This window comes from Chiloscyllium punctatum, chromosome 35 (assembly GCF_047496795.1).
Source record: "Chiloscyllium punctatum isolate Juve2018m chromosome 35, sChiPun1.3, whole genome shotgun sequence".
Classification (NCBI taxonomy): domain Eukaryota; kingdom Metazoa; phylum Chordata; class Chondrichthyes; order Orectolobiformes; family Hemiscylliidae; genus Chiloscyllium; species Chiloscyllium punctatum.
Genome location: NC_092773.1, coordinates 10,865,484 through 10,880,643, shown reverse-complemented (window position 1 = coordinate 10,880,643; position 15,160 = coordinate 10,865,484). Strand labels below are relative to the sequence as shown.

The following is a 15,160-nucleotide window of genomic DNA, read 5'->3' as shown; positions in this document are numbered from 1 at the left end:
TTGGCCTTCCGTTTCCAATTCATTGGTTTTTCAGTATTCGTTCAAAAATCTACTGCTTAGTCAAAGCACATTGCACAATGCATCCCCAGTTTAAATGTGGAACTGTGGATTTATGAACCACGGCATCTTTTTGCAGATCGTGGCAGAATTCTGATGCACAATTCTAATAATATTAGCAGAGTAAACCTGAGTGAAGTACTTTTATTGTCAGCATTAACTATCCTCTGAGAACTATCAAGAAGGGTTTAGTTGCCGCATCTGCGTTTTTAATAATAGTACAAAGATTAATGAAGCTGTTGTTGAAGAGTGCAAATTATCTGTAATTACCTAAAGCTTAACTAGTTTTCCTTTGGGCTCTGTGGCAGCTTGGCAGTGTTCTTGAGACATCTTAACATTTCCTTTTCTGTGTGCTTGCCTTTTTAATTGTCTGTTTGTGCTTTGGTTAAAAAGGAAAGGCTGAGATAGCGGTGGGAAATCTCATATCTGGATTTGAGCCCTCACAGCCTCAGCGACGGCCTCCAATGCAGGTGGAATCTTTAAGTGTTGTGGCTACAAAGAATGCTTCAGGTTGGTATATCCAGTGCAGTTCATCTCAATGCCTGTTGTCACCACAGCTTGCAATGGTGAATGTTTTATCTGTTGTTTGCCAGTTGGCAAGTCAGCAGTTTGAAAACTAGGCCCAGGCATAGACCAGTCTTGCAGAAACATCCTTCGCACTTTCCTCTCCAAATTTATACTCACCTTTCTACCTTTTAATCTGTCTTCTCTCTCGGTCCTCTTTCTCAGTCTTATGTGGAATTTAGTTTTCTGTCAATAGAAAATAGCACCTTAACGAGCTTTTAGTTCATAGATTTGTGTTGGTCAAAGTAAGGGGAAGATAGCTGAATGCAGCTCTCTCTCATTTCTAAGTCTAGCTTCAGGGTGCACACACATTGAAACTGTGTTAGTGCTACTGTCAGGGAAAAGGGGCAAATGATGCATGATTCGGGAGAAGGATTCAGGAATCATTTACAAGTGGAGAAGGTGTTGGCATGGTGCTGTGATTTGGGTAGGGAAGTTTCACAGGGCAGGCCTGTGAGAGTTATTAAGTGACAAATGGTTTGAATTTTGGAGTGCACATTCCTGAAAAGGTAGTGCATGCAGATTTAGTGGTTAGTCTTCAAAGGGCATCAGACAAATGCTTAAAGAAGAATACATTTGAGGAATATGAGGCAAGAGTTGGGGGAGCTGGGATTAATGGGTATGCTGTTGGAAAGAGCTGGCACAGATTCAATGGACCTATGACCTCCCTCTTGGCTGTACTTCTTGCTAACTCCCAAGAGACATAGCTGTTGGAAGTGTGTTGGGAAGGTGGAGAAAGTTGGTCCTGGAGCAGCCAAGAATGCATATGGGGATCTTTGTCCAGGGGGGGAATGCATCTTTTTCCAGGCAGGACTTCATAACTAAGTGTGCAAGTATTAAACTCTAAATTGATTAGAAGTATCATCATTTTTGAGTGGTAAGATCATCTTTCATTTTGTTTGTTCAGAAAATAAAATAGGAAATATTGATCTTGATTTTTTTTTTACAAGCTTCACTTTGTCAGCTGTACAATTTTGCGTCACTGTTTTTGCATTGCTCCACTGCTGAGTAACATCACAAGAGTTAAATTGGCTGCCCAGTCAATGTCAGACATAAGCATGCATTTAACACTGCGTTTATACTATGTCTGCCCATCCAAAGTCAAGAGCTGTGGCGTTGGTTCCAGACGCACAGGATGAAGTGAGGTTCTCTAGCTTAACTTATACACATTGTGCATGTGTGTGGTTTGAATCCGGAGGAAACCAGTTTGGACATCCACGCTGTGTGAATATGGGAATCAGCAGCATTAAGTTGTTATTTCCAGTTGACTGTGAGCTTCTATGACCGACCCACCCAGGCATTGCACTTGCATGAATCTCAAAGTGGTGTTAAATTGGAGCAATGTCTTTTTTGCTGTGATGTTGAAATTTCAAATTAAAAATATCTTGGATTCTTGATCTGAATGGTACATACAGCATGAGTTGTTATGTTTGCAACACAAACAGTTCAGGATAGCTATCTCTGTATTGAGACATAAGAAAAATGTGATTCGGAAAAGGATTAACTCATCCCAGTTTGTCAGTCTTGGGGAAAGACTCAATTGGGCTCCTGCAGGTCGCATTTCTTTTGTGATCCAAATGTGACCACTTCGTGTCTCTCAATATTCTGAAATTTCCAAGTACAAACAGGTGACAAGCTGGAATGTGTTTTGGTGAAGGGAATTATTGATACAAGCCAGGGGATTCTTTAGTCTGCTGTTGGTTATTTTTCAGTGTTTTTTTTCCACTGAAGTTAGGATATGGGGAAGAAGCAAACTGTAATTATATAGTGCAACCCTACCAACCCCCACACTTCCCCCCCCCCCCCCCCCCCCTGCCCCAGCACGCGTGCGTACACACAAACACTTTCATTTGTGGAGTAACTAACCATTTAATTAACCATTTGCTTTATTTTTTGTTCTTTCTCTTTCTGCTTCTCTGACTTGCATCTGCTACTGCTGAACTTTGAAAAGACTCTCTCACCGGAGAGGACTCCATTCTTGACTATTCTCTCCTCTCTAACCCAGCGACTGAAATTATTGATGAATTTACTCCTGTAATTTCATCTGGTCAGGTTAAGCCAGGTAAGGACACCTAGTCCTGCATTTTATTTCTTCAGAGTTTTGGATTTTCGATCTTGGCACGTTTTATTTCCTCCTGTGGTTTTAATCTCTTCCAGATCTTTTTTAAGAAAGTCACATGCTGTTGCTCGAAGCTGTGGGTGGAATTTATTTTCAGATTTTTGAGCAAATTGCTTAGTTTTGCACAACAGAAACACCCGACAAAATGGAATCTAATGTTTACCGAGTGGTATGGCAGAGAAGGATCTGAGTCTTATATTCTTACCAGGCTTTTAATCAAAACCAGGACTGTGTTGCTATAAACATTCTGTATATCTTGATGACTTTATCTGGTTTTTACAACATACCATTGCAAATCCTATTTATTATTGTTTGGCTTGTATTCAGTACTGTGCTCTTGTAACTTGTTAATGAGCCTTTCAATTTTTCATAAGTTCTGTCTCTTTACTTCAAGTGAAATGATTTCATTCTTAGGAGCAGTTATTTCCAAATAGAGATTGTCATTGTTTGTGAACTTCAATACAGATCCATGTGCTCATGACTACTAAGAATCTCTGCATTGCATTTTCTTTCATTGATCCAGTTTCAGTTTCAATAGTGTTAGCTGAATAGCAGGAACAATTGACAGATGATGACAGAGGCAATGACTCTTTCTTTCTTCTTCCCATACTCCCTTCCAAACACTAAAACTTAATTCAAGTCTTGGGCACTTTCAAGCAAGGTTAAAATATGCTAATTTAAAGGAACTTGGAGTTGCTAACTGTATTTGAGTCTAGAGTGGGAGGGGGAGATAACCAATGAAGAGTATTTTCATTTTCTTTGAACCATGAGTTATCTTCTTCATATCCAGATGGCATCAAGCAGTGTTTTCTTCACCTGCCTGAAGGCTTATTAAATACAAATTTAGATGAAAAATTCTTCGCTTTATTATTATGGCCAAGTTTTTCCTGTGCTTCATTGGGCCTTTCTGGAGAGGGAGCTCTAAACTTTGCAAGTTGCAAGAGTGGTGGTCTGTTAAAGGCAATGTGTTTTCACCCTCTGCTTGGCTTTTCAGTCATGGACATGGTTTTATCGTGAATAATTGACTGACCTTGGTTTGTACTGCAGCAATCACCCAGCAATGTCAAGGAAGGTGATATCATGTCATGTCTCCAGGAACATTGAGTCTCCAGCTGTTCATTTCCTGATTGCACACACCCATTCCAATTGGGTCTGCTATGGCTCCAAGACAAAATGTGCCTTTGTTGCAGTAATGGGCAGCAGGGAATTCATCTGTCTGAAGAAATAAGAGATGCCAGAAATGATTCGGGAAGATTTTGTGAATTTGTCCAAAATTTTGAAGGATTTTGATCGAGTAGATCAAAGAAAAGTGCTTTGACTGGTGGGAATGTTGGCATCCGGAGTGCACAGAAAGCAGAAAGAGGGGAAAGGAACCAGAAGGGTGCTGAGAATTATTATGCATTTCATTGCTGAGGTCAAAAATGAGATGTCAGAAAATATAATGCTGACAGATTTGTCAGTACCGTTTGAAGGAATTTGAGTCAATGATTATAGTATATCAAGGTTGGAGAGCAAGGATTGGTAGGGGAGAAACAGCTAATCGGACTGACTTGAAAGCTCTTTGATGGAGTTGGTACACACTTCGCCAAATGACCTCTCCGTGTGCTGTAACATTGTATGAATCAGTAATTTACCAGGTGTCTCTGTTTTCGTTCCGTTCCCCTTAAACTAATCTGGAAATAGCTTTAATGGCTATGCAAGACTCTGACTGGGAACAGTGTTTGCCAATTCACCCAGAAACTACAGCAGTTTATTCACATAAATGCCAGTTTACTCACCTCCCATTTAAGAGTGTGTCCCTTTGACCTCTGTGTGATCTTTTGTCCTTTCACCAGTTGAAAAGATGATGATTGCTGTATTCTGTCCATGAATTTGAGGCACTATCTTATATTTGTGGAAATGGGGGTCGAGTCTGATCCAGTGCAGTGGTTGTGAAATGCTTGTGCATTTATGAGGTTTAGCAGCTGTGTTGTTCCTTTGCCCTATCTTGTCTCGCCCACAGTTGAAGAACTTCATGTATGGCTTTTTTGCTGCAGAGGTGAGGTGTAATTATTGATATTGTAAGCTTCACAGTTCCTTACAGTGAGTGAGACAGAAATGCAGGAGTAACTGAACAAGTCTGGCAACGCTGGTGTTGAGAGAAACAGAGAAAACATTTCAGTTCAATAAGATTTCAGTTCAGATGAGGGATCACTGGTCTGAAATGTTAGCTGTCTCTTTTTCTCTCACTCTCTAAAAATGTTGCCTGACTGCTGAGTGCTTTGTTTTTCTTTCATGTTCGCAGTGTCTGCAATATTTTGACTGTGTGTGAGTGAGGGAGAGTGTGGAAGCCAGGCAGCCACGTTACACGTTTCCAGATGCATTTCACTTGGACTCTGCTGCTTGCAAATTCCATGTAGAATGTCAGTTTGTGTTGTGAGACAGCACCCATGAGCCATTGGGTGCACACGGGTCCAAGCTCCCTTCATGCTGGGTCATGAAGGACAATACAAAGAGAGGTTCGAAACTTAGAAATCCAGAATATACTTTGATGTTTGGTTTTACAGCTGATAGGACAGTTGAAGGCAGAGGCTTCTCGAATTTGCTAAATGCGAATGCATCATTTAAAAAAGCAGAGTTTTGCTGCCACAGTCTGACCCAGATACTTGATAGGGAACTGGCATCTTTCTTGAATATTTAAAGATGATTTGTCAGTTTAATCCCTGAAGCTGGAATGACTTTATGATTTGAATTGTTTTACTTGAGCACCATTAGTCATAGTGATGTGTAAGGAAACATCATGTGCAAATATTGCATTGCAAACTGCATTTGAACATCTGAAGCATTCAGGGAGTTAGGCATTGACAGACCGAGCCAATTGCGGAGAACGGAGGCTTATGTGTGCAGTTGACCCACATTGTATGTTCTGCATCTTGAGGGGCTGGCCTTTTCTCAAGGAATGTTTTGGGGGGGGGAGGGGGGGGGAGAAACTGTTGGTGAGGGACGTGGTTTGGCAGACTGATGGTGAAGGGGTTGGCGTGTGATCGAGAGTTTTTTTTAATTCGCCGCAGATTTTGATTGATGAAGGCAAGAGGGAAAATAAAAAGTGTCAAAAATGTCAAGTGTCAAATGTCAAAAATGGGGTGGCACGGTGGCTCATGGTTAGCACTGCTGCCTCACTGCGCCAGTGACCCAGGTTTGATTCCAGCCTTGGGCAACTGTCTTTGTGGAGTTTTCTCATTCTCCCAGTGTCTGCTTGGGTTTCCTCTGGATGCTCTGGTTTCCTCCCACTGTCCAAAGATGTGCAGGTCAGGTGGATTGGCCATGCTAAATTGCCCATAGTGCTAGGTGCATTAGTGAGAGGGAAATGGGTCTGGGTGGGTTACTCTTTGGAGGGTTGGTGTGGACTGGTTGGGCCGAAGGGCCTGTTTCCACACTGTAGGGAATCTAATCTAGATTACTGTGGGTGACAGGTCAGAGAAACAGTCCTTCAGAACATTGTATCATTCTAATTTTGGAAAACACGAGGCTTGCAATGCAGAAGTGAGAGCTGCATCTGATGCAGATTGCAGAGCTGGATGGACTCCATTATGTCAAGTTTATATTGTCTACAGCATGTTTGCATGAAGTTTGCCAGAATTTGAAGTATGGATTTCAAGCCGTGAGCCACCAGTTTTGTCATACTTAAACCCTTTCCTTCCTGTTTAATGTCTTTAACTTCCTGATTAATCTTGCCTCTTAACAACCATACCTCCTCCCTTTTACATGCTGCAGAGGATACTAACCTCATCTCAGACTTTGATCTGTCTGTTAAAAATGACAAAGTGGAAGAAGATGAATTTGACCCTATTCCTGTGTTATCAAAAAATTCACAAGGTAAGCTTTGATCGAAACCATGTTCAGTGTTCAAAGTAGAAACATCCTGCTTTATTTCCATTCTTTATGCTTTTCGTTAGACCATCACAGGCCAGAGGAAACAAAATGAAGGTGTCATTCAATCCTGATTATTAATTCCTGTAGATGTCCTTAATAAAGTCCAAGTTATGTCAGTGCTCCAATTTTACTGTAATTTTCATTTCCAGTTCATCGTATTTCCAGTAGTAACTTGGAAGGTTTGAATTGAATGCTTCATTCAAGTTACTGGAAAAAAGTATTTGTGTTAATGTACTGAAACTCACTTCACTGGGTGGCTGAAAATAATATTGATGAGCTGCCAAGGCTGGCCTTTAAACATCGCATGTGGTTTGATGGGACTTTGCTTCTAAATGTTCCCACTCTTCAGCAGTCATTCTCTGCAATGGGTTCTGTGGTCAGGGAGTGAATAGTTTTGTCTCATCTGAAAGACAGAGTAGTTATGAGCATGATGAATTATGTTGAGAAGGTCTTTTTTTTTGAGCTTGGATGTTGACATGATTTCTGAAACTTCTTGACAGTCTTGTTCTCAGTCTTGTCTGAGAATCCTGAATGTGGCAGTGGTGGACAAAGGTCTTGATCTTGAAGTCCTTTCTGCAATTGCCAAATAACTTCTGGCTTCTTTATGCTTCAGTGCAGTTCCTGCATGAAGAATATCTTGTTGGAGTCAAAATGCTGGACTAATGCCTGGGAATAGGTATCCCCAACGAGGAGTGTCTAACCATCTCCCTTGGATATTCAAAGGCATTACCATCATTGCAACCTCCTCCTCTACCAATATGGCTAATACCAATATTACCAATAACCTTCGTTGGGCTAGTCACTTCAGTACTGTGGGTGCAAAAGCAGTTTAGAGGCTGGGAATTCAATGGTGCAGGCTGACAGCACTGCCTGTTTTCGCTGATGGATTACAGCAGTTCTGCAGCTAGTAACCATCTTCCAACTCCCCAGAGCTTGTCACCATCTCCAAAGCACAAGTTGGAGTGTGACAGGTGAGTGCAGGACCAAGCAGCCTGGTACCACATTCACTATATGAAGCATTGCTTCCCCCCACCACCCAGCACAGTAGCAGCAATATGTACCACATATTGGATGCACTGTGGCAACTCAGGAAGGCCCCTTTGACAGGATCTCCAAGCCTGTAACCTATACCACGAGGAAAGACAAGGGCAGCAGATACACAGGAACACTACCATCTGCAACGCCCCCTCTCCAAGCTGCACAGTATTTTGTTTTGGAAATATATTACGATTCCTTCATTGTTGAAGGGATAAAATCCTCAAGACCCATTCCTCACAGCACTGTGACTGTACCTACGCTGCAACCAATGACTGCAGTGGCTCATCACCACCTTCTCAAGGACAGCTTAGTAAAGGTAACAAGTGTAGGCCTTGACAGTGACACTTGTGCCCCATGAAAAGAAGTGAAAAGGAGCATTTGGATTACCAAATTGTTGTGCACCAACTTCTAATTCTGTTTCCAAGAAGGCCCTTGGGTTGACCCATGAGTTAGTCACTGTATCTGAAGTTGATTGGGTGAAGTGTTCAGTGGTATTGAATCCATGTCCACCAAATCACTTGGCTGAAAGACCAGAGTAAAACAGCTTTTGTTGGCCATGTTGCAAGAAAGTTGTTCTGGTAGCTCTCTTGGAATGATGATGATTCTCTTTGGAGTGCCATAAAACAAAAACTTTCTTTTGTCTTCAGTACTTTTTCTGGAACTTCTTTTTGTTCAACAGAGTAAGCTGAAGAATAACAGTGAGTTGCTTTCTGACATATATAGTGAAATAATGGAGTCTTGACAATGGGACTTGTTTGAAGATGTGAATGTTCTGACCAACCATAGACCAAGAATGCTCATAGAATCCTTACAGTGTGGAAACAGGCCCTTCGCTCCAACAAGTCCACACTGACCCTCCGAAAAGTAACCTACCCAGACCAATTCCCCAACATTTAACCTCTGACTAACGCACCCGACCTACACATTCCTGAACACAGTGGACAATTTTGCACAGCCAGTTCACCTAACCTGCACATCTTTGGATTGTGGGAGGAAACGGGAGCACCCAGAGGAAACCCACACAGACAGTTGCCCAAGGTGGGAACCGAATCTGAGTCCTTGGTGCTGTGAGGCAGCAGTGTGAGCCACTGTCCCACCCCAATTCTCGACTTACTCTGAAGGACGAACCAATTCCTTGAACACCCGTTAATGAGCCGTAGCTGAAAAAGGACTACAGGCATCTCTCTCTATTAGAGACAATCAGCAATTTTGCATGAAGGTCGCCATCGCAAATCTGGGATTTGGCAATGAGGCAACTCACTGTTATCTGTCAGCTTACACCGAGTGGACAAAGTGAAATACTAGATAAAAATCCATGACAGCACCATCTCTAACACTTCTCCACGGCTCACCTTAAACGTCTGCAATGTGATTTTATTGTCATGCCTTAACAGCCTCATATTGCACAGAAAATAGTCAGGGGTTGCCAGAAGGAAAGATGTGCCTCAAAGAAAGCAAACGGAAATGTGAATAATGTCAAGTGGCCTTGGATGTCTTAAAGACAAAGCTTAGATGGAATGACTGAGGCATTCTTAAAGATGTAGAAAAAATCATTTGTCTGCAAACAGAATTCCTAACCATTTCTCCATCATAAAACGTCAAGAGTTGCCCCATTTCATGTCCAAGGTAGTTGAAGGAAAAAAGTGCTCCCTGCCTTTTTTGAGGTCAGTTCTCTGAATATGGCTTCAAGCATGAGAAATCTGATTTTTCATCCGACAAACCTTTAACAAGCAACCTTTGACTCATCACAGATCGACTGTGCCCATGCTCTGGCACATGCTGGAGAATTAACAATTGAACTTAGAAGTAAAGATTAGGGAAAACCCTAAGGCTTTCTATAGGTATGTTAGGAATAAAAGAATGACTAGGGAAGGAATAGGTCCAATCAAGGATAGTAATGGGAAGTTGCGTGTGGAGGCTGAAGAGATTGGGGAGGCACTGAATGAATACTTTTCGTCAGTATTCACTCAGGAACAGGACATTGTTGTCGATATGAATACTGAGGCACGAATAAGTAGAATGGATGGCTTTGAGATATGTAGAGAAGAGGTGTTGGAAATTCTGGCAAGGGTGAAAATAGATCAGTCCCCTGGGCCTGATGACATTTATCCTAGGATTCTCTGGGAAGCAAGGGAGGAGATTGCAGAGCCATTGGCCTTGATTTTTGTGTCCTCTTTGTCTACAGGAGTAGTGCCAGAGGACTGGAGGCTAGCAAACGTGGTTCCCTTGTTCAAGAAGGGGAGTAGGGATAATCCTAGTAACTATAGGCCAGTGAGTCTCACTTCTGTTGTGGGCAAAGTCTTAGAGAGAATTGTAAGGGATAGGATTTATGCACATCTGGATAAGAATGATGTGATCAAGGATAGTCAGCATGGTTTTGTGAAGGGCAGGTCGTGCCTCACAAACCTTATTGAATTCTTTGAGAAGGTGACTAAGGAGGTAGATGAGGGGAAAGCGGTAGCTGTGGTATATATGGATTTTAGTGAGGCGTTTGATAAGGTCCCCCATGGTAGGCTACTGCAGAAAATACAGAGATATGGCATTGAGGGTGAGTGGGAGGTTTGGATTAGGAATTGGCTGGCTGGAAGAAGACAGAGGGTAGTAGTTGATGGCAAAGGTTCATCTTGGAGTGCTGTCACTAGCGGTGTTCCGCAAGGATCTGTTTTGGGACCATTGCTGTTTGTCATTTTTATAAATGACCTGGAGGAAGGTTTAGAAGGTTGGGTGAGCAAGTTTGCGGATGATACGAAAGTCGGAGGAGTTGTAGACAGTGAGGAAGGATATGGCAGGTTACAGCGGGATATAGAGAAGCTGCAGAGCTGGGCAGAAAGGTGGCAAATGGAGTTCAATGTAACAAAGTGTGAGGTGATTCACTTTGTTAAGAGTAATAAAAAGATGGATTACTGGGCTAATGGTAGACTACTTGGTAGTGTGGAAGGGCAGAGGGATCTTGGTGTCCATGTACACAGATCTCTGAAAGTTGCCACCCAGGTAAATAGTGCAGTGAAGAAGGCATATGGCGTACTGGCTTTTATTGGAAGAGGAATTGAGTTCCGGAGTCCTGAGGTCATGCTGCAGTTGTATAAGACTCTGGTGCGGCCGCATCTGGAATATTGTGTGCAGTTTTGGTCGCCATACTATAGGAAGGATGTGGAGGCACTGGAATGGGTGCAGTGGAAGTTTACCAGGATGTTGCCTGGTATGGTAGGAAGATCCTATGAGGAAAGGCTGAGGCACTTGGGGTTGTTTTCATTGGAGAAAAGAAGGTTTAGGGGTGACTTGATAGAGGTGTACAAGATGATTCGGGGGTTAGATAGGGTTGACCGTGAGAACCTTTTTCCACGTATGGAGTCAGCTATTACAAGGGGGCATAGCTTTAAATTAAGGGGGGGTAGATATAGGACTGATGTTAGGGGTAGGTTCTTCACTCAGCGAGTCGTAAGCTCATGGAATGCCCTGCCAGTAGCAGTAGTGGACTCTCCCTCTTTATGGGTATTTAAGCGGGCATTGGATAGGCATATGGAGGATAGTGGGTTAGTGGAGGTTAGGTGGGCTTTGATCGGCGCAACATCGAGGGCCGAAGGGCCTGTACTGCGCTGTATTCTTCTATGTTCTAAAGCAGCCACAGTTTTTGCGCTTAGTTTATGCAACAGGAACTCGATGCTTTTTGGTTCACTCAATAAACTGTGCCTTTACGCTAAACTGACTTGATAAACAGAGCTACCTGTTCATCTGCCTCTTGGCTCTTTTGGGAATGTGGAATTGAAGCATTGTGGTATGTTGCAGTCTTCTGATGTCATGCAAGACTGCCTTCATAGTTTACCTGGTTTCTGGGTTTCTCTTCTCATGCACAATACTATAAAATTAATTCACCAAAGGAGCACTTTTATGCAGAAGATAATTTGCGTTGATAAATTCCCCCAGCAGAATGTAGCTCACACAGTCTGCATGTGTCTTGTGTTTTTCCAACTGTGTACCTCAGGTTGCCACAGACGCATGCATCTGAAAACTGGTCCAACCCACAGCAGCCACACCCTCTGCCAAAGGGACAGCAAGGGGAGGCAGATCTAGAATCCATCCCAGTTGGAATGGGGATCCGACCCTCTGCTGTTTGTGGCCAACCAAGTCCAGGTTGCTCTGGCAACAGATGTGTACATTGCTGCTTTCCTGAGAAAGGAAGCAACATTTCAGGAAGAAAAGTCAACTAAATATTTAATAAAACGGCTAGGGCTGTGTGAGGAACATTGTTTTATATTGATTCAATCTCGGTAACCTTTTGGGACAATCCACATGATATTCTCATCATAGCCCATGTCACGAAAGATGCTGTGGCACAGTGCGTGAGGCTGTGGATAGTGGCAGTCAAGCCTTCAGTGCCCTTTCCATGACCTGGCTGACGAGGAATCTCTTATGATCTCACTGCCTGCAATTGGCATATCTTGGAAGAATTTACACCCTGGTAGTTAACCAATTAGGCTGTTACAAACATATCTTCCTTGGCTGTTGGGTCCTAGAGTGGGGCTTGAACCCAGGCCTTCCAACCTCGAGAGTGAGACATCACACATTGTGCTACTGTACCTCTATTTACAAGGGCTATTTTATGTGGATTGTCTCAAAAGGCTGTCAAGATTGAACCAGTGTAAAAGAATGTTCCTCAAATGGCCCTGTGTTTTTTTATTCAATATGTAGTTTACTTTTATTCCTGAAATGTTGCTTTATTTCTTGGGAAAGCTGGGATCTGCCGACATACTTTGATGAATGATTAAGCCTTGAATAGTTGAACACGTCGCACTTTAACTCTTGCACAGAAAACGGAGAAATTCGAGAGTTCAGTCGCTTCATACTATCAGAAAAATGTTATTCGAAAAGAATTGGTGCCAGGCATGTTGAGTGCTGAAAGGATGGCATGTTGCTTCTTGGCTTTATTTCAGTAATTTATCGCAATTTGAAATGAAGTACCACCTCGAAACAAATTCCGTTTCAAGGACTGTGGCCATCTTATAAGGTGTCACCCTTGATTCGGTGGTTATCGTGCTGATACGTGGTCAGTAAGCCAGGCTGACACACTCGTGCAGTCTTGAATGTGTGCTGCACTCTGCAAGCTGTTGGTAACCCATGAAACTAAAACGAAGATAGATTCCGCAACACCATTTGAAAAGGCACACGGTAGATCGCCCAGTGTCCCCTCCAGCATTGTTGCTCAAACATTTTTGCACTCATTGGATTTGGTCCTTCATTCCATTTTTCATTTCATGAGAATTGGCTCCTTGAAAAGTAGGATGCCAAGGTGACCACACTTTACACAGGCTGTAATATGTTTCGGGATGTGCTGGAATCAGAAAAGGTGCTGCATAAATGCAAATCTGCCCTTTCTTCCCAAGTTGTCGTCATGATATGAAGTCCCTTTTTTGCCGGCAAACTTTCCAGCCGAGTTTGATGAATAGCTGGAACACTGCTTAAGTTTGCGAAGTTAATCACAGCAACTAAAATCAAACGTGGCATCCGAAAGCGGGGATGAAAGCTGTGATCACACTGAACTATATGGTTCATGGACAATAACAATCAGTTGAACTGTTTGACCATGTCACTTTAAGGGGAATTCACTTTTCCATATTTTTACGATCAATGCTGCGGTTGAGCTCAATTTCACATCGAACTTGCATTTCTCATCCATTCTCTGCTAAAAACAGTTTCACTGTCAGTGGAGGGTCACTTTTGTGAATCAAGCTTCAGTTTATTCAGAAAAATTATTTGGAAATAATTTTGATGTTAAATGATCAGCACTTGGGTAATTTGTCTTTTTTTTTTATCAACCTTTTCCTGTCTCTTCAGAATCTTCCAAGGTTTAAAAATGATACTGCCTGTAATGTTACGTATATTACAATGTTTGGTCAATATTATGAATTGAAGAATAGAGTTTGGATTGAATGACACCAGCATTTGTATACTTCATGGTCTTATGCTTCTGGAATTGCTGTCATTTATTTCTTTTGTTGCAAATCCCTTTGCCTTTATTTATAATTGGGGTGACCTCTGTAAACTTGTCATTGCTGAAAATAGGATGCATTTACATTGGGATCAAGAGTGTTGCTGGAAAAGCACAGTAGGTCAGGCAGCATCTGAGGAGCAGAAGAATTGGCTTTTCTGGCATATGTCCTTCAAGAATGAGGATTATGGGTCGGGGGAGGGGGTGGGGTTTTGGGGGGGGAAGTAGCTGAGAAAGCAATAGGTGGATGAAGGTGAGGGAGAAGGTGGTAGGTCAAAGAGGAGAGTGATGGACAGATCTGGAGGGTGGCGCTGAGTTGGAGGCTTAGGACTGGGATAATTGGGGGGGAGGGGAAATGAGGAAGCTTTTGAAATCCACATTTATCCCTTGTGGTTGGAGGGTCCCAAGGCGAAATATGAGGTGTTTGTCCACCGCGCGTCGGGTGGATAGGGTTTGGCAGTGGAGGATACCCAGGGCCTGCATGTCTTGGGCGGAGTGGGAATGGGAGTTGGAGTGTTCACCCACGGGGCGGTGGGGTTGGTGGATGCGAGTGTCCCAGAGATGTTCTCTGAAACGATCCGTTCTGTCTCCCCGATGTAAAGGAGACAACACCAAGTGCAACGGATGCAGTAGATGACATTGGTAGAGGCACAGGTAAATCTCTGATGGATGTGGAACAATCCCATGGGACTTCGGACGGAGGTGAGGGGAGTGGTGTGGGCACAGGTTTTGCACTTCCCCTGCGGTGGCAGGGAAAGGTGCCAGGAGTGGGGTGTGGTCTGCTGGGGGGTGTGGACCTGATGAGGGAGTCATGGAGGGAATGGTCTTTCCAGAACGCTGATGGGGTGGGGAGGGCAATATATCCTTGGTGATGGGGTCCGTTTGGAGGGGGCAGAAGTGGCAGAGGATGACGCAATGTATGCGCAGGTTGGTGGGATGGAAGGTGAGGAACAGGCAGGGTTCTGTCCTTGTTGCATTGGGAGGAGTGAGGTTCAAGGGCGGTGGTGTGTGAAGTGGAGAAGATGGGCTAGACGGCATCGTCAACCACATGAGATGGGAAATTGTGACCATGGAACAAGGAGGCCATCTGGGACTTTCTGAGGTGGAATTGGTCATCCTGGGAACAGATGCGACGGAGGCGGAGGAATTGGGAATAAGGGGTGGCGTTTTTACAAGAGCTAGGGTGGGACAAGGTATAATCCAGGTTGCTGTGGGAGTCGGGCTTGTAGTAGATGTCTGTGGTTAGTCGGTTGCCGGAGATGGAGGTGGAGAGGTCCAGGAAGGGGAGGGAGGTGTCTGAGATGGTTCAGGTGAATTTGAGGTCAAGGTGGAAGGTGTTGGTAAAGGGTAGAACTGTTCAACGTCCTCATGGGAGCATGAGGCAATGCCGATACAGTCATCGATGTAGCGGAGGAGCAGGTGGGGGATTGTGCCGATGTAACTGCGGAAGATGGACTGTTCCACGTATCCAACAAAGAGACAGG

General features: G+C 43.4%; 1 protein-coding gene across 12 annotated transcripts in view; it reads left to right on the top strand.

Annotated features, from left to right (window-relative positions):
* Positions 1-15,160, top strand: part of LOC140459645 (AP2-associated protein kinase 1-like) — a 130,988-nt gene that overhangs the window by 91,217 nt on the left and 24,611 nt on the right. For 5 of the 12 annotated variants that reach the window (XM_072553966.1, XM_072553965.1, XM_072553961.1 and 2 more), the window contains 2 exons: positions 451-567; positions 2,573-2,683. The exons of 3 other annotated variants lie outside the window; for them this stretch is intronic. In XM_072553966.1, the coding sequence (XP_072410067.1) occupies positions 451-567; positions 2,573-2,683 (228 nt within the window). Of the gene's footprint in view, positions 1-450; positions 568-2,572; positions 2,684-6,493; positions 6,596-15,160 lie in introns of all 12 variants that reach the window. 4 more of the 12 variants (XM_072553967.1, XM_072553964.1, XM_072553971.1 and 1 more) reach the window with 3 other exon arrangements.